The 19497-nt window shown below is 47.9% G+C and overlaps 1 protein-coding gene across 1 annotated transcript in view; it reads left to right on the forward strand.

Moving 5' to 3' along the window:
• The window catches only part of TGFBR2 (transforming growth factor beta receptor 2), a 92595-nt gene that overhangs the window by 37053 nt on the left and 36045 nt on the right, over positions 1–19497 (forward strand). The window contains exons 2-3 of the mRNA XM_055558314.1: positions 1087–1255; positions 5559–5749. Of these exons, the coding sequence (XP_055414289.1) occupies positions 1087–1255; positions 5559–5749 (360 nt within the window). The remainder of the gene's footprint in view (positions 1–1086; positions 1256–5558; positions 5750–19497) is intronic.

Below are 19497 nucleotides of genomic sequence, written 5' to 3' on the forward strand. Positions count from 1 at the left end.
AGCTGGTTACCATTGAGCACAACACATTTTGGATGGCATCTGTGCGATAGCCCCTCTTCTTGGCCCTGGAGAGGCAGCGTGGAAACAGGCAGAGAGGGCCGCATGGAGCTTGCGTTTGGTGTGGATTGGAAGCCACTGGGTGGTGGGGAATGTGCAGAAGATCAGACGAAGCCCTATGTTGATTGCCTTAGGACCACGCGGTGATGTTTAACAGAGGCCAGGAAGGCGCAAGAGGGCAGGTGAAGACCAGAGGAAGGGCAGGACCTGAGGCAGGCGGGAGCCCGGCTTCCCCCAGGAGAGGCCCTGGTGTCCTCGAGGGGAGTGAGTGAAGAGAGCGGGCAGCCGGTGGTGCTGGGAGGGCAGAGGGCGGAGAGGGGGCAGGCAGCAGAGCCCGGAGCTGGAGCTCACTGGCACTCACGTGTGTGTTGTGTGTGTGTATGTGTGTGTGTTTGTCTGGGAGACACACTTTTATCAGCTGAGTTGGCTCAGGGCAATAGGGAGAAGTCAGAGCCAGGCTTTTGCCAAGAAGAGCATCACCCTGATGCTCTGGTGAGTATAGGTCAGGAATGCAGTGGCCAAGTCTGCCCTCTTCCCCAGGGTCTGCTCTGAGCCGGCTGACCCCCTTTGCAGATGCGGCAGCTGCTCTCTGCGTGGCCCGGGTCTGCCCGCCGCCCTCTCGTCGGGCTCCCGCGCCCTCTGTGCCTGCCTCGCTTTTGAACTGCCCTGTCCTGGTCTGTTTTCATCTCCACCCACCAGCTAAACTATCACTTCCTCTAAGAGCACGTTCCGCAGCACCCAGTACCACGTGGTAGGCTGACCTGCCGTCTGTCTCTGGGTTGAGCACGGAGGTTTTGGTGGAAGGAGTGCATTACGATGGTCGCTGACAGAGGCAAGAAGTTGCCAGGCCTCCCCCAGCCGACCCCACCCCTCGCTGGCTTCCATCACAGCCTTCTCCTCTGCTGTGGAGGTGTTGGCAGCCTTTCTCCACGTTCATTCTTAGTGGCCCCGGGTTCATCTGGCATTGCGTCTCCGTTGGTAGCGGGCTGTGTTGGCTCACTGCATGGTGCGTCTCTCTTTTCTTTGCAGTTAACAGCGACGTGATGGTCACTGACCACAACGGCGCCATCAAGCTGTCACAGCTGTGTAAGTTCTGCGACGTGCGATCGTCCACCTGTGACAACCAGAAGTCCTGCTGGAGCAACTGCAGCATCACGGCTATCTGCGAGAAGCCGGAGGAGGTCTGCGTGGCTGTCTGGTGAGGGTGCCTCTCAATGCTGCTCCCTCCGCCCCTTACAAGCAGTGTGCGCTCGTGGGATGTGGAGTCACGTGTCTCATCTCTCCGGCATCTGTCCCGTTTCCCCCACTTCAGACCCTCTCTCTCAGTTACGCAGTGTAATTTCTCGAGATACTCTGTACACTTTCAAATACACACACACCCCTTCCTCGTGTCAAGGAGAGGGATTTGCCGCTTGCCAGCCACTTAAGTGACCCCCCCTGGGGACCCTGCAGTGACGCCCTGAGCTCTGTTCTGAGGCGGACTCAGCCTTCTCTCACAGAGATGGATGCTGGGCTGTTGCAAGAGGGACACGCTTGTCAGAGATGGAGCAGCGACTCAGGGCGTCAGGACATAACCCGTTCCTTAGAAGCCTGGCCACCGCAGCGCACCACCGCTGGCCAGACTCCACGTCTTTCTCTGGGAGCAGATTCTCTCCTCCCTCCCTTTCCCTTTCTTTCTCTTTCTTCTTCCCTCCCTCATCTTCTCAGTTTTGCTACGTACACGCACACACACACACACAGTGGGAATCATTTGATTAGCACGTAGTTATTAACACATATTATGAATTGGAGGTATGAGCCAGAGATTAAAAAAACAGTGATAATTAAGAGAGTCCTCATTTTATATTAAAAAAAGTATACATTTGTTGATGAAATGTAACATTTTGAAGACTTATATGGATGGTTTCAATGTTTCAGCTATTGTTTTTTAAAGTAAGCTCTGTATCTTCTAGCTGTTAGCAAATGAGAATATCCACCCAGTTATCTTTGCCTGCTCCTTTGAGCAGGAGTCTCCAAAGACTTTCTCCAGACCATGTGCCCTCAGCCTGGACAATAGATCTGAGAGCCTGGCACATTTCCCTACCCACCGGGGCATGAATCAGGTTCTTAAGAGCTAAAGGAATGTTCACAGCCAAGACCTGTCATGGTGGCTCGCCATTACCTGCCAGCTGCATTGTGTCCAGCTCTGAGCCCTGCTTTTGCAAAAGGGTTTTGACAGAGGTGGTGTTCGAGGAGAGGGACACGTGTGATGGGAGGTCCAGAAGCATGCCAGCCGAGGGCTGGCAGGGGCAGGGAGCTAGGTTAGTCCAGTAAAGAGGACGTGGGCTCTGCGGAGGGAGCGGAAGGGCTCTTGAGTGGGAAATGCAGTAAATAAATGGTTGTGCAGAAGCCTACAAGGCTGGAGAGACACACAGCTTTTCGAAGGGGATGGACAGACACACCTGAGCTCAAGGTCAGCTGAGGTGTTCTGTCAGTCGTGGTTTCCTGCCAGTGGGGCAGGCGCCCTTCTCTGGAAGCATCAGACCAAGGTCAAGTGGGGGGGAGTGACCACCGGTCAGTTCAGGGCAGAAAGCTTCAGATCCCGACCGGGTGACCCCAGGCTCCTCCTCCGTGTCTGTTCTCTGCTCACCTTTGCTTATGGAGCCACTGGGAATGAGAACTTAACTTCTGCACCAAAAGCAGACTTTTTCATTAAGGGGCGTTTCCCTACCCCTAGTCCAAGTGCAGGGGGTAGAACGTGAACTGCGTGCTCCTGGCATTGATGCTTTGCTGTCTCCGAAGGTAGGAGCATGTGGGCTGCTCTGCCCCCTCCTTGTTTCAGATGTAGAGTAAGCACAGTGAATGTTGTTTCTGCCTGTCTGCAGAAAGACACATCCAGAGGCGAAGAGGGGGGGTGCCAGTGCAGGCGCTCTCCTGTGACCCCACCCCGCCCTCCAGGGAGGGCCCCGCCCCTGCACTTACCAAGCTGGAGTCGCTCTGCGTCCAGGGACCAGCCGCCTAGGACTGGCTGGTGCAGGGGCTCCATTGCCTCAACTTGGGACGGCTCCGATGGGCCCTCGCAACCCCCAGGCGCCCAGAGGACAGCTGAGGCCACATCGCGAACCACTTGCCCACTCTGTGCAGATTTGCTCCCTGAAGGGACATTTCCCCAAAGCACCTGCACAGAGCTCTCACAGCCTCAGAGCCTGTGTGCCCGGGCCCTCACACTCAGACACAAGTCTATGTTAGAAGCAGCCGAGTGGGTGAATAGAAGACTGCTCTCTGTGATCCATTTCAGTCTTCTTTTCATTCATTCATTTGTTGAATTAATGCCAGTTGTGCACTCTCACTAAGTGAAATGCTTAAGTCCTTTTCAAGGATAGAAATATTTTGGAACCAATATTAATTTGATTACTGTGGTTCTTTTGTCATGGATATTGACAGTCTCTTCAGTTGTAGGACAAAGAAGTCTGTGTTTATTTCCCTGTATTTTTCCTTTCTGTCCTTCAGTGAATCCAAAATGTTTTGCACAGTGGGCCCTGTCTGTCCGGGGGGTGCTGTTACAACATTGAGTGGAGAAAGCCCTTAAGGACCTTACGGAGCCTCAAGTTTTATTTTTTTGTTTGTTTGTTTGTTTGTTTTTTAACGCATGTCTATATGTAGTGAAGGAAGTGAAGTCTCTCAGTAGCTTCCGACCCTTTGTGACCCCATGGACTGTAGCCTGCCAGCCTCCTCTGTCCATGGGGTTTTGCAGGCAAGAAAACTGGAGTGGACTGCCATTTCCTTCACCAGGGGATCTTCCCGACCCAGGGATTGAAGCTGGGCCTCCCGCACTGCAGGCAGCTTCTTTACCATCTGAGCTAACAGGGAAGCCCATACATGATTGCGTATATCCGTATATGTACGCCCACTCTTGTTTAGATTCTTTCTCCATATAGGTCATTACAGAGCACTGAGTCGAGGCCCTGTGCTACTCAGCGGGTCCTTACTGGTGTCAGTCACGTATAGTAGCGTGTACGCAGTCCCAGGTTACCCCCGCCCCCGGTAACACACATGTGTTTTCTACATCCGTGACTGTGCTTCTGTTTTGCCTCGGGTACCGAGGTTGAGCCCCCTCCCTGCGGTCCCAGTTCTGCGGTTAGTGGCGGTGGAAGGCGAGGGCTCAGAGAGAACCGGCCCAGGGCTCTGGAGCGGCTTTTCTTCAAGCTCCCAGTTTCTTCCTTGTCCCATCCCAGGGCCTCTGGAAGCTTCGCAGAGGAGCAGTACCATGCCCTTCCCTGGGAGCCTGGGGGACTCGGCGTGCCTTCATTTCGTTACCAAAATCAAACACGGACCCCCCCCCCAACACGGATGAGCACACACCTGTGTGCTCACCCACCTGTGTTCCCCCCGAGAGCCCTTGAGCTCTCTCCACAGCCCACACCTTATGGGGTAAGGAGGGCCTCTTGTTTCACGGCCACTGTTTTCCTCAAGACCTCCCAATAACTTGGGGGTTAAGGAAAGGATTTTTTTAAGTGTGATTTTCAAAATTATTTTTTAATTTTTATGCAGTTTTTAAAGGTTACCCTCCATTTACAATGATTAGAAAATACTCCTATATTCCCATCCTTGAGTGTACCTTACACCCAGCAGTTTGTGCCTCCCACTCCCACCAGCTCCTCACTGATTAGTTCTCTTTGTGAATCTGCTTGTGTTTTGTTACATTCACCGTTCTGTTGTGTTTCTTAGATTCCACATATAAGCAATATCATACAGTACTTGTCTTTCTGTGTCTTATTTCATTTAGCATAATTTCGCCAAATCCATCCACGTTGCTGCAAACGGCAAACTTTGGTGGGGGAGTCTCCCGGCTCTCTGCTGAGCTGGGCTCCAAGTGTGCGGTGCGCAGGGACACTCGGTTTATGGTGTCGGCACGGAAGGACGCCTTGCAGTTCTTTCCCACGTCGCTCTGTATTTTCCCTCATGTCCCTTTCTTCATGCAGGAAACCACAGTTCTTCATCTAGAAGTTTCTTCTGTCTCCAGCCCCACCAGCTGCTGGCTGGGATGGTGCCCTCACTCACAGAGCCCCGGGCCCAGCAAACAAAAAGAGCAGAACCGCAGCCTCTTTGCCAGACACACTCCCTGAGAATAATTTAGCTAGATTCTGTCCAGCAAACTAGGGATGTGTTGGGAGCCTCACAGGGCGGTCAGGAAGGAAGGTTTAGAGTCACCCCCAGGACCTAGCCATCTCCTTTTCCCCACGCCCTCCCTCTAATGATTGAATGAGTGAATTAAGGCTTCGAGTGTACTTTCCCAACAAGTTAGTCCCCGAGACAACCCTCATGTTATGATCCTAAGTGGGCTCTGAGATAAGCAAAGGGAAAAGTGGAGTGGGTGGGAAGGCATGGGAGATGCCGGGTGAGCTGTGAGAGATGGAGCTGTGAGTGACAGGAGGCAGCACCACTTAGAGACGACGTCCTGAGGTTGACACGGCCCAGACCGCCTCCTTGGGGTCACACTCACCTGCCTTCTCTGCACCCAGGAGGAAGAATGATGAGAACATCACGCTGGAGACAGTCTGCCACGACCCCAAGATTGCCTACCATGGATTTGTCCTGGACGATGCTGCTTCTTCAAAGTGTATCATGAAGGAAAGAAAGGGGTCTGGAGAGACTTTCTTCATGTGCTCCTGCAGCTCCGAAGAGTGCAATGACCACATCATCTTCTCCGAAGGTGAGTGTTCCTCTTCGAACAGTCTGCAGGCGCAGGTACGTCCTTCCATGGCTGGTGCTGGGAGCGGGCTCACAGGCCCCCTTACTTGCTGGAAAGAGGGGCTTAAGGGGTGATAGGGTCAGCTCTGGTCTGTATCCAGTCTGGCTCCTGGGAGCCACATTATGATTCTTCACTGAGGTTCTCCAGGTGCAGGGCCTGGAGAGGCAGTAGCAGCATCACCTGAGAACTTGATAGAAGTGCAGGTTCCAGGCCCCAGCCTGACCGTGGAACCAGAAACTCTGGGTGCACGTCCAGCAGTCTGCGTTTAAACAAGCCTTCTGGGTGATTCTGACGCCGCTCAAGTTTGAGAACGACTGGTCCAGCGGTGGGCGGAAGCTGTGTGATTCGGGAAGAGCCGTGCTTTGAGTCAGCTGAAGTGGTCATGTGCACACGCTCACTCCTTGGATTTGTCTAAAGGGCACTTACCCTTTGTCACTTTTGAGGAGGACTGCGGTGTAGAGGCAGTGAGGACACCCCACACTTGGAACCCAGCTCAGTCAGTGCCCGCCGGGGAAGTGCAGCAGCTGGCTCAGTGTGGAAGGAGGGCACCCACGTTTCCTGCAGTGTAGAAACATGTTCAGTGATTTTAAGGACAAAGGTAGTATATGTCACTTATCAAATATACAGACAATCCAACAGTATATAACACCTGTAAAATGGAAGACCTTCGCCTGTTCCCTTCCTCCCAGCCCAGCAGATGAGCTGTATCGATGGCCTGTAGGATGCACCCCTGTCTCTGCCTTTCATCCATGTTAGCCTTCCTTCCCTCCCCTCTTTCCCTACTCTCTCCCTCTCTCCTTCCTACTTACCCTCCCTCCCTCCATCTGCCCATCCATCTGTCTGTCCACTCTCCCATCTGTCCATCCATCTGTCCATCCACATGTCCATCTGTCTATTCATCCATCCATCCGTCTATTCATCTGTCCATCTGTCTGGCCATCCATCTGTTATTCTGTCCATGCATTCACCCACCCATCCATCTGTCTATCCATCTATCTGTCCATCCATTCACTGTACCCACTCATCCATCTTTCAGTGCAAATAGTTAATCATACTATAAATATTACCTGGCAATATTTTTTTTTTCACTCAGCCACTTTTATTCCTTTTCTAAACAAGATAATATATATAGATGTATTGTAACCTGTTAATTGCTGTCTAGAATTGTATAGGCATATCTTCTACAAGTGACTTAACCATTTCCTTGTTGATAGATTGTTTCAGATATCTCCAGTTTTCCACTTAGTGCTACACTATCTTAGTAAAAACATCTTACACATTTGTGCTAATGTTTCTGCAAGATAGACTTCTAGAAATGAAATTTCTGGATCAGAGATATGCACAGTTTAAATTTGGATAATTCTGTTAAATTGTTCTCATGCCCCTCCCTCAAAGATACATAAGCATATGAATTTCCATCTACTTTCTCCAACACTGGAGATTATGTCTTTTAATTTTTCCAGGCAGCAGTGAAATTAATATTCTTTTGGTTTTAGGATTGTAAATCAGAATAAGGAAAAGTTATTTTAGCCCTCCATAGGTCCAATTCAACAAACAATCCTTTGGGAACCCAGGTGCTGGGCTGGCATACTACCCCTTCTGCCATGTGTGTGCCAGCTACGGGGCACGATGAGCCTCTGCTTTGTGGTGCTCGTGGGCGCTGCAGACCCCTCTTTCTCTGTGCCCTTTAGCCAGTTTCCCTCCCTTCCTGTTCAGCTTCCCGTCCGTGTGAAGTTCTCAGTGTACAAGGCACGCATGTGCACTTTGTTAGCACAACACTTTTCAAAATCACTCCCCTCTCCTACTTTTTCCTCCTCCAACCATGCCATTTCATTTTTTCCTTATGTAATATAAGTTAGGAGACATGCTGCAACTAGATTTAATCACACTAAAACATGGCGACCCTGGTGACCTGGTTCACCCTGTTAACCTTCCCCAAGTACTTCACCTTTAAAAAGAAGGCCCAGGCGAAGCCAAAAGAATCAATCCCTAATAGTGGAATATCCGTTCATATTTACTATCATCTGTGAAACTTTTCTCTCCTTTTGCATACTGGCTTATCCACAATGGAAGAATTTATTTCATTCAAAGGTGACAAAAGTTGACAAATGGCTTGAAAATTGGATATATTTTATATGTGTGTGTGTGTACTCCTGTAAGCTCTTAAGGTGTTTATGACTTCAGTTTTCACTGTATTTCAACTCATGTGATAATCATGGGCACACGTTCATGTTTTCCCTCTTATTCATTATCAGACTGTTTGTTTCCTTGTGAGGTGAGATAATCAGCATAAAGGCAGTTTCTCATTGTACAATTCAAGAAATCCAGCACAGCTGATGACTCAGATATCTGAGTGATTTCAGAGTCTTCTAAAATGCTCAAGGGAGTATGCTTAAAAATAAGTCTTTCCTCTATAGTGAGATATTTTCCTCACCTACAACATTAGGTATTAGAACACTTTGGGATCGATTTCTCTTATTGCCACTATCTCTTCTTTATACTAAAGAATGAAAACTTAAAAAAAAATTTGAAGTATAATTGGCCTATAATGTGTTATTAGTAATTACTGCTATATAGCAAAGTGACTCAGTTATACACCCACCCCTCCCCCCCACACACATTCTTTTGTATATATTCTTTTGTGACTGATCATACAGGATTGAATACAGTTCTCTGTGCTCTACGGTAGGACCTTGTTGTTTATCTGTTCTGTATATAAAAGCATATGTCTGTTAATCCCGACCTCCCAGTCGATACTCTCCCAACCCCTTCTCCCTTGACAACCACCAATCTGTTGCCTGTGTTCATGTTTCTGTTCCATAGATAGCTTCATTTGTGTCATATTTTAGATTCCACATATATGTGATCTCATACAGTATTTGTCTTTCTCTTTCTGACTTAGCATGACCATCTCTAGGTCCATCCAGTTAAGTTTAGTTCAGTCACTCAGTCATGTTCGACTCTTTGCGACCCCATGAATCGCAGCACACCAGGCCTCCCTGTCCATCACCAACCCCCAGAGTTCATTCAACTCACGTCCATCGAGTTGGTGATGCCATCCAGCCATCTCATCCTCTGTCGTCCCCTTCTCCTCCTGCCCCCAATCCCTCCCAACATCAGAGTCTTTTCCAATGAGTCAACTCTTCGCATGAGGTGGCCAAAGTACTGGAGTTTCAGCGTCAGCATCATTCCCTCCAAAGAAATCCCAGGGCTGATCTCTTTTAGGATGGACTGGTTGGATCTCCTTGCTGTCCAAGGGACTCTCAAGAGTCTTCTATAACACCACAGTTCAAAAGCATCAATTCTTCGGCGCTCAGCTTTCTTCACAGTCCAACTCTCACATCCATACATGACCACTGGAAAAACCATAGCCTTGACTAGATGGACCTTTGTTGGCAAGTAATAATGTCTCTGCTTTTGAATATGCTATCTAGGTTGGTCATAACTTTCCTTCCAAGGAGTAAGTGTCTTTTAATTTCATGGCTGCAGTCACCATCTGCAGTGATTTTGGAGCCCCCAAAAATAAAGTCTGACACTGTTTCCACTGTTTCCCCATCTATTTCCCATGAAGTGATGGGACCAGATGCCATGATCTTAGTTTTCTATGAATGTTGAGCTTTAAGCCAACTTTTTCACTCTCCTCTTTCACTTTCAAGAGGCTCGTTAGTTCTTCTTCACTTTCTGCCATAAGGGTGGTGTCATCTGCATATCTGAGGTTATTGATATTTCTCCCGGCAATCTTGATTCCAGCTTGTGCTTCTTCCAGCCCAGCATTTCTCATGATGTACTCTGCATATAAGTTAAGCAGGGTGACAATATACAGCCTTGATGTACTTCTTTTCCTATTTGGAACCAGTCTGTTTTTCCATGTCCAGTTCTAACTGTTGCTTCCTGACCTGCATATAGGTTTCTCAAGAGGCAAGTCAAGTGATCTGGTATTCCCATCTCTTCAAGAATTTTCCACAGTTTATTGTGATCCACACAGTCAAAGGCTTTGGCATAGTCAATAAAACAGAAATAGATATTTTTCTGGAACTCTCTTGCTTTTTCCATGATCCAGCGGATGTTGTCAATCTGATCTCTGGTTCCTCTGCCATTTCTAAAACCAGCTTGAACATCTGGAAGTTCATGGTTCACATATTGCTGAAGCCTGGCTTGGAGAATTTTGAGCATTACTTTACTAGCGTGTGAGATGAGTGCAATTGAGTGGTAGTTTGAGCATTCTTTGGCATTGCCTTTCTTTGGGATTGGAATGAAAACTGACCTTTTCCAGTCCTGTGGCCACTGCTGAGTTTTCCAAATTTGCTGGCGTATTGAGTGCAGCACTTTCACAGCATCATCTTCCAGGATTTGAAATAGCTCAACTGGAATTCCATTACCTCCACTAGCTTTGTTCATAGTGATGCTTTCTAAGGCTCACTTGACTTCACATTCCAGGATATCTGGCTCTAGGTGAGTGATCACACCATCGTGATTATCTGGGTCGTGAAGATCTTTTTTGTACAGTTCTTCTGTGTATTCTTGCCACCTCTTCTTAATATCTTCTGCTTCTGTTAGGTCCATACCATTTCTGTCCTTTATTGTGCCCATCTTTGCATGAAATGTTCCCTTGGTATCTCTAATTTTCTTGAAGAGATCTCTAGTCTTTCCCAGTCTGTTGGTTTCCTCTGTTTCTTTGCACTGATCACTGAGGAAGGCTTTCTTATCTCTCCTTGCTATTCTTTGGAACTCTGCATCCAGGGTGCTGCAAATGGCATTATTCATTCTTTTTTATGGATGAGTAATACTCATTTATATATGTGTACCACCTCTTTATCCGTTCATGTGTTGATGGACGTTTTGGTAACATTGCCAAACTAATCAGTCAACCCAAGAAAGATATAGTTGATCTTAAACCTTGTCATTTGGAAATGAGCTAAGTAAGCTTTACTCAGTCTTTTCATGTGACAGAATTCCCCAATGAAATGGAAGTGTTTTTCCATAGTGATAGTGAAGACATTTGTGTGTGTGTGTGTGTGTGTGTGTGTGTGTGTACTCCACAGACTTTGTGCCAGCATGGAGCTCCACGTAGAGAAGGTGAGGTGCCTTTTCAGGAATATTTCTTTGGTTTTTATGATAATGTTCACATTACTTTTTCTGTGGAATTGTAACCATACTATTGCCTAAAGCAGGAAGACATGTAGGAATGCCTTCAGGATGCATTTCACAAGATGCTGTTCTGAACTGGATCTCCAAGGGAGCTGTTAGGTAGCCTGAGGAACCCTGGACAAGGAGTTCAGTTCAGTTGCTCAGTCATGTCTGACTCTTTGTGACCCCATGAATTGCAGCACGCCAGGCCTCCCTGTCCATCACCAACTCCTGGAGTTCACTCAGACTCACGTCCATCGAGTCAGTGATGCCATCCAGCAATCTCATCCTCTGTCGTCCCCTTCTCCTCCTGCCCCCAATGCCTCCCAGCATCAGAGTCTTTTCCGATGAGTCAACTCTTCGCATGAGGTGGCCAAAGTACTGGAGTTTCAGCGTCAGCATCATTCCCTCCAAAGAAATCCCAGGGCTGATCTCCTTTAGAATGGACAAGGAGTAGAGAGGCATTAAAGGGGTTCGCCTGCATCATTTTGCTCCTCAATTGTCTATTATGTTCATCTGAGGGGGTGAGAAGGTAACTCGTGGCAGGTTGAAGGAGGCACGCCTCTGCCCTACTTCCAGCCCCTGTGGCTGGATCCCTGGCCATCCCATTCTCCTCCTGACTTAGAGCTGAACTTCTGGAAATGGCAAGGCCCCTTGGCCATGTGGGAAAGGGCATTAGCAGTAACCTCAAGCCTGGACTCTGAAAAGTTTGGTTTCAAGGCCAGAGGTCCACCCCCTTCTTAACTGGCGTGCAGCATGCCCGAAACCCAGGCTGTGAAAATTCCTGGGACAGCGGTAGCAGTGGCCTTTCTCCGGGTAGGAGCCTGGTGTGGCCGGTCTGCCTGTGCTAACTGCTTTCAGGTGCGTGGCTTCGTGTCCTACAGGCATAAATTTTTTGACATCATACTGTACCAATTTTTCAAATTTACTCAGGTATATTTAACAAATAAAGTTGTACATATTTATAGCATACATCATGGTGACTTGATACACATATACTTTGTGAAAGGATTTCCACTCCCCACCCCTCCACCTAGGCAATTCACATATCCATCACCTCACATATTTGTCTTGTGTGTGAGATCATTTAAGTTCTACTCTCTTAGTAAATTTCAGTTGTAGACTAATGTTATCAACTGTAGTCACCATGTTTTACACCAGATCCTCAATACTCATTCTTCTTAGAGCTGACAGTTTGTACCCTTTTAACAACCTCTCCCTATTCCCCCATCCTCCAGCCCATGGCAACCACCATTTTTTTTTTTTTTTGGCTGACTTTTTCACATTTATTTTGCTTATGTTAAATGTGTGTATTCTTGGATTCAGTTGGACCTAAATTTATTTCTAACGTGGTTAAAAAGCACTAACTATAACACTGCAATCTACAACCATTTTTCTCTCTGTTTTTATGAGTTAGCTTTTTTTTTTTTTTGAGATTCCACATGTAAATTATACCACGAGGTATTTGTCTTTCTGTCTGGCTTATTTCATTTTGCATAATGTCCTCAAAGTCTGTCTGTAATGTTACAAATGGCAGGATTCCTGTCTTTTTTGTGGCTGAATACTACTCCATTGTATATACACACCACATCTTTATCCATGCATCCCTTAACGGACACGTGGGTTGCTTGCATATCTTGCTGATTATTAATGATGCTGCAGTGAATATGGGAGTACAGGTATCTCATTGAGATCCTGTTTTTATTCCTTTGGCTAAATACCCAGGAGTGGAATTGCTGGATCAAATGGAAATTCTGTTTTTCTTGTTTTGAGGAACCTCCGTACTGTTCTCCACAGTGACTGCACGGGTTTACATTCCCATCAACAGTGTAGGGGGTTCCCTTCTCCTCACGTTCTTGCCAGCACTTGTCATCTTGGTCCTTTTTAGGCTCATAGCTTTTTTATGCTGAAACGAAGCCCATGCAGTTAGCTCGTCCAAACTTTTCATTTTACCCACAAAGAAATGGGTTTTTAGAGAGTGATGTAAATTTCCCAAGATTTCACAGGTGGGTCTCCACCTTTTGTCTATGGGAGAGTTGGATAATTTGGTCTGTTTTTGAGGGAATACCATCAACCTCCCATGTTCGGGGGTGGGAGGGTTGCTTGTTAACAACTGTCTCACCCCGTGCAAGGCTATGGATACACATCTGGTCACTGAACTGCACCCAGGCTTCCCATTCAGCCAGTCCGAGGCAGGCAGCTCAACCAGAGGCTGTATCGTTCACGGGCTTGTGAGAGGACTGATCTTCACAAATGATGACTAGTGGGATGCTCATCTTTTGAGACGATCGTGGTCTCCCCAGTGAGATTTTCTGGGTTCAGATCCCAGCTAAGCCATTTATAAGTGGTTTGTCCTTGGATGAAACAGTTTCAGTTTTCCCCTCTGAAAAATGGGGATAGAAAACTGTGCTCACTTTGAATAGGATTTCTGTGAGGATAAACGTGTTTATTCATGTGTGGAACGTAGAATAAGGCCTGGCAGAGAGCAAGTATGCGATACGTTCTGGCTGTAAAGAGTCACTGCTCTTTCCTTTGATCCATTTGGATCTTGTCTTTGGATTTAGCCAGAGGAGTGAGGCGCTTTGTACCAATGTTGTGTTGCGTTCTCCTTCCAGAAAATTCCTTCAGCAGACACGTGTATAGGTATTGTCCATCAGCAGCAGCAGCCCTGGGAATCAGAGGAAATCTGTCAAGAACGCTGTTGAGGAAACTATTCTCTACATTGTCACCTTGCTGAGGAAGCCGGCAGAAATTTCTCTCAGCTCTCTGCCTTGGAAAGAGTATTCCCTTCATGAGGGTATATTTGCTTCTGATCTTCAGGACAGCTTGAAGCATAGAGAGCTTCAGATAGAGCAGGGATCAGCAAACGTATTTGCTAAAGGACCAGTTCCTGATTATTTGGGGCTTCACAGGCCAGGGAGTCTCTGTTGCAGCCACAGGCAGTATGTAAACAAGTTGGACACGGCTGTGTTCCAATAAAACTTTATTTACAAAACACGGCTTCGGGCCAGCCCCTGATGTGGATATCACGTTTTACTGTATTTCTCCCTACAGTGCTGACTACCAGAAAAGTTTGAGGCATGCTCTGGCAAGTATGTTGGTGTGGACTTTGTGGACTGACATCACCCGTTTGCCAGTTTTCCTACATCTACTGTCCATTTGTCTTGGTTCCAGCTCCCATTCTTAATTTCTCTTGGCCTTTCCCCTGACTGCATCTATCTCTAGGTTGCATGAGATTTTATATTTTTACAGGATGGAACTGTCAGTAAATACGTCAGTTATATCTAATTAACTTAGAAACCGGGGCTCTAGAAACCACTCTGACTCAGAGTTCACCAGATGTGGTTAAACAGCGATGCAGCCTCCACGCAGCGACTTGAGTGCTGCCGGCCGCCCGTGAGCTGCCTGCAGGCCGCGAGGTACCCCAGAGGCCGAGCGCAAGGGGCAGGGGCTCCTGGTAGCCACAGTCTCCTTCTCTCCTCTCATTGTTGTCGAGTTTCTTTTAAATGAAAACAGACTCTTTGGTTTGCAAGCCTAAAGCTGGCAGGAAGACAGATGACTTTTTTTTTTACAGTATCAGACACGCGGTTTCCTGTCTCTGTTTAACTTGCTAGCAGATCATCTCAGCCAGCTGGGTCCCCGTGGACCTGTGTGACCTTAATCCTGTCGCTTCCCGCCACCCAGCAGACCCACTCTGGGTGTGGACCACGTGCCTTGCGTGCTCTGTGGACGCGTCTTGGTTTGTGAGGCAGGGAGGGCTGGGACGTGCTGCCTCCTTCCTTTCCAGTCTCACTTTGCGTTCCTTCTGCTCCAGCATGCAGGGGCTGGTTCCGTGGGGAAGCGCCGAGTTTCTGGCGGTAAAGCAGCAGCAGCAGAATGCTGGTGCCGGGCGGCCCTGGGTGTGCTGCTGCCCGTGAGCGTGCCCTCGCCACTCAAAATAGCCGGCTCGCCAGCTGGGCCTTTTTGTTTCAAGGAAAACAAAGCAGATTTACTTTCTGGTCTCAAAGCAAAAGGAAAAATGTAAGTGTGGAAACCCGGTGGAGAAAAGTTGTTAGATGAGAAAGACAATTATGGATTGAAGTTCCACGTCTCGTTCCTGGGAAAAGAAATCAGTTATTTGAGGTGATGACTCGGTGCTGAAGGAGACTTGGGTCATGAATGACTTAGAAGCACCCCCCGAATCCCCGAGTACAGCCCTTGTCTGGTGAAGGAGATGATAAAGGTCGTACATGCCGGAGGGTACGGTGACTCAGTCCATTGAGGCTTAGCGTGTGTTTGAAGTGTCTTCAGGCAAAGCAACTGGCTTCTGTAGGTTTTTTTCCCTTTTCCCTAAGCAGCAAAGTAAACAAAGATGCTTTGAGGCCATGTGTGGTTGCCGGCTGGGAATATTTCTACCCTGGAGCCTCATTCTGACGTGAATCACAGCCGAGTGGAATCCATTAAGGACATGGTCTGTCTCGAATCCCAGCCCCTGGATGTGAGTGACCAGTGAGACGCTTGGGCCAATGGGGCTGGCCTTGTTACAAGTCTCTCCTCTCACAGCCACCGCCTCGTGTTCTGTAAACAACACACAGATGGGTGACGGTGAAAAGAGTCCAGGAGGCTGTTTGCTCCTTTCCAAGTACCCCAGTGTCCCACCAGTGGAGAAACACTGGAGTTAGCTAGCCACTGGGAAACTGACCCTCATTTCCGCCCGTTCTGAACCCCAGAGGCTGTATTTACCTCTAGTTGGACATCTGGCTGACTGGTTTTTTGGAAAACCTTTTCTGATCCTCAAATAACTCTTGCTCATTGCTAATTATGTAAAATTTCAATGTTCACAGCAATAATTATGCCTTATAAAAGCTAATATTAACTTTTAAAGAAACAATACATATTTGCTTCTCTACGTTAAAAAATATATATACACCTCTGTCGCTGGCTCCAGTGTCAGGAACAATGGATCCTACACTTGGTGATTAAAATTCTTTTCACAACTTCTCTTTTTCTGGGGTCGTATCCCAGTCTCCTGTCAGGCTGAGGCCGGTCTGGGCCTTGGCTACACATTGGAAACACCTGAGAAGCTTTAAAAAATGACTCATTAACTGGGTCTTAGCCCTGCAGTTTCGGACTTAATTGGTCTGGGGCCTGGTGTCAGGATTAAAAAAAAACAAAAAACCCAGCTCACCAAGATATTCTAATATGCAGCCAGTGTTGGAAACCACTGAATTCAAGACAGTTTGTTCTGCCAAAGGGATTTATATTTTTCATCCTGTTCCCCATATAACCTGAAAGAGGATGGGGACAATTAGAGTGGCAGCCACCACAGGAAGTGGCCAGATTCAGCCCTTGAGGCTAGAGGAGCAGAAGAACAGCAGGCCACACACCTGGGTCAGCCCTCCCCTAGGGAATAGCGGATCCCTTTATAGAGGCTATCACCGTGCTCGCCACACTCCACAAGCAAGCACTTCAGAACGAGGCCCGGGTGGGCACCTCAGAACCTGTGAAATGACACATTCCGGACAGGTTCATCTGTAGCCCTGAGGAGAGATGGCAGGGGTGGGGGCCGAAAACCAGCCAGAGCGTGCTTCAGGCGGAGCCAGAGGGAAGGCAGGGGATGGCGGTGTTTTGGTAACGAGACAGGTGTTGGTAATGTGCACAATTGATGTGCTTTTCTAAAGCCTTCTGGCCTCCCTGTTGGAGAAGATAGTGGGGTCACTCCAGCCCGGTCTCTCTACCTTCAGGTTTCCCGAAAACGCGAAGGGCCCTGAGACAGGGTAGATGATACGGCCCAGACTGTTCTTTTCCAGCCAAGGAACAGAATGAGAGAATTGGGGCAGCAGCGGGGAAGGGGGCCTACACCAAGCCCAGGCTGCGTGAGCGCCCGGAGGACTCTCGCCTGGACAAGGCGGTGAGGAGATCCTGCTCCAGAGAGCGCGGTCAGCCAGTGGAGGAAAGACAGTCATGAGATGTGTCCGTGTCGCGGGCAGAGCCTGGCTCCTTGTAGGCTCTGTCTCCTGCGGGAGGGACGAGCAACACAGGGGCAGGAATGCTCCTGGCGGGGACGACCCGGGCTCTGCCTGCCTGAAATGACCACGTGGGAAACTGGGCCAAACACACGTATGAGACGAGGCCTGTCAGTTCACACAGGTGATGGCAGGTAAGCAGCTTATCAGAAAGCGGGCTTGGCATCTGCTCGGCGGGTTCAGAGGTGAGTTCAGGTCATTCTGAAACTGGGGACTTAGTGAAGAGAGTGAAAGGGAGGCAAGAGCATACAAGCCAGGAGTCGTCTCCACGCCTTGCTAAGAGCGGCGGGCGCCCTGCGCTACTGCATTCCACGTGGTAGAGCTGGGTCTGGTGAAACGTCAGAGAATCTTCAGGAACAAGAATGATTCCAGAGAACAGATCACTTTATACTCAGAAAAAGGACCCAGTGTATATGGGGTGTCTGCTTCTTGCTGGGCGGGCAGACTTTAGAGTCTGATAAATATGAACGTGATAAATAGGTCTTTTCAGGAGTGACTGATTGAGGGAAATGGGCTAAATGCCCAGCAACAGTTTGAGAACTCCCATCCCACAGAAGAGGGAGCCATTGTGTCGTCTTTTGGTTCGGAGAATAGCAGGAAAGCTGGTAAGTGGGCTTATGGGAAGGCCATGCCTGATTATAAAGAATGTGTTTTAGAATAACCCAGTGTTAAGACTTTGTCCTAAGATGTCTGTCGGGGTGTAGAGTATGGGGTGACTTACAGAGGACTGGAGTCCCGCTGTGGTTACCTTTATGGCAGGTTTCCTCTGCACCTCTCAGGAGTGTTCTGAAGAGATGTCATCCTGGAGTAGACTGCCTGAAAGGCCCTTTTCGGGGGAGAGAGGAAGGGAAGAAGTAAATAATGGAGACTGTGGAGTGGGATGTGAGGAGGGAGGCAAAAGCTTACTTTTGAAATATGTACAGTTAGAAGAAAACAATTACATGGGCTGGAGAGAATTCCATCATTTGGGGAAAAAGTATTCTCGAAGTCTGTCTAGCGTCAAACAGTGCTGTCCACGTGCTGGAAGTTTAAGCCCTGCATGAGCTCCTGGCCTTCTGTTGTTTAATTTAGGTGGTTTTTTTACTATTTGGCTGAATTTGTTTACTTTTTCTTGAGATAATGGATAGGGAATTATCTCTCTCTCTGCACTCCCCCTGCAGTTTTTCTACTAGAACATTCTCATGGGCCATTTTCTCACTGGCTGGCAGAGTATGGTTGTCCTAGGGCTTTGCCAACAAGTCCTGTCTGTGGCAGACTCCCAAGGGATGTTTGCTGAAGCTGCTACTGCTGCTAAGTCGTTTCAGTCGTGTCCGACTCTGTGTGACCCCATAGACGGCAGCCCACCAGGCTCCCCCATCCCTGGGATTCTCCAGGCAAGAACACTGGAGTGGGTTGCCATTTCCTTCTCCAATGCATGAAAGTGAAAAGTGAAAGTGAAGTCGCTCAGTCGTGTCTGACTCTTAGTGACCCCCTGGACTGCAGCCTGCCAGGATCCTCCATCCATGGGATTTTCCAGGCAAGAGTACTGGAGTGGGGTGCCATTGCCTTCTCCTGTTCGCTGAAGCAGTGCTTCTCAAACCGGACTGTGTAAGTGAGTCTCATAGAGGATCTGTCGTGCGCAGGTCTGCTGCCGCAGTGGAGCACAGGGCTGAGGTGCTGAGTTTCCCTAAGTCCCCAGGTGGTGCCTGCTGACTGCACTGGTCTGAGGGCATACCCTGAATAGCAGCGTTCCAGGAGATTCTTTTTGTACCATGCTGTCCGTATTTTTAAAGATGAGAAAATATACAAAATTTTGGAACTCCCAAGTTAGAAAGTATGTATATATAGTAACTCCCGGATTAGAAAGTATATATGTAGTATGATGGATCAGGGTGTAAGGGAGAGATGGGGCAAGAACAGAGGAAAGCTAACAGGATGTGGATGTCGCAGAATAAGGAGGTGGTTTGCTTTGCTTCTTATGAGGGCCTGTATATTTTCCTCTAGGGATCCGTGTCCTCTAGGGCCCAGGGCTGCGACTCAGTAATGCTTCCCTTGTATGTTGAGTGAGCACACTTGGAACTTAGCCAGTAAATGTTTACGGGATGGTGGCACCTTTTGTTCACTTTCAACATCTTCTTTATTATAACTGGGTCCAGCATCACTAGATATGTGGTAAAACTGAGTTTTGCCTCTGGGAAAACAGAATTCAAACCAGACAGACAAAAAGCACCTGCCTCTCTTCTCTTAGTATATCCAGACTGAGTCCCTCCATAGACTTCTACTTGCTTTTTTTTTTTTTTAATTGAGGTATGGTTGATTTACAGTGCTGTGGGTGTTTGAGGTGTGCAGCAAAGTGGCTCAGTTATATATACACATATACACACACATACATTCTTTTCCATTGTAGATTATTACAGGGTATTGAATATAGTTCCCTGTGCTATATGGTCCTTAATTGTTTACCTGTTTTATATATAGTATCAATTGTTTGTACCTACTAATCCTATATTCCTAATTTATCCCTCTCCCACACTTTCCCCTTTGGTAACTATAAGTTTATTTTTGAAATCTTGGAGTCTGTTTCTATTTTGTTAATTT

Source organism: Bubalus kerabau, chromosome 20, assembly GCF_029407905.1.
Source record: "Bubalus kerabau isolate K-KA32 ecotype Philippines breed swamp buffalo chromosome 20, PCC_UOA_SB_1v2, whole genome shotgun sequence".
Lineage (NCBI taxonomy): Eukaryota > Metazoa > Chordata > Mammalia > Artiodactyla > Bovidae > Bubalus > Bubalus kerabau.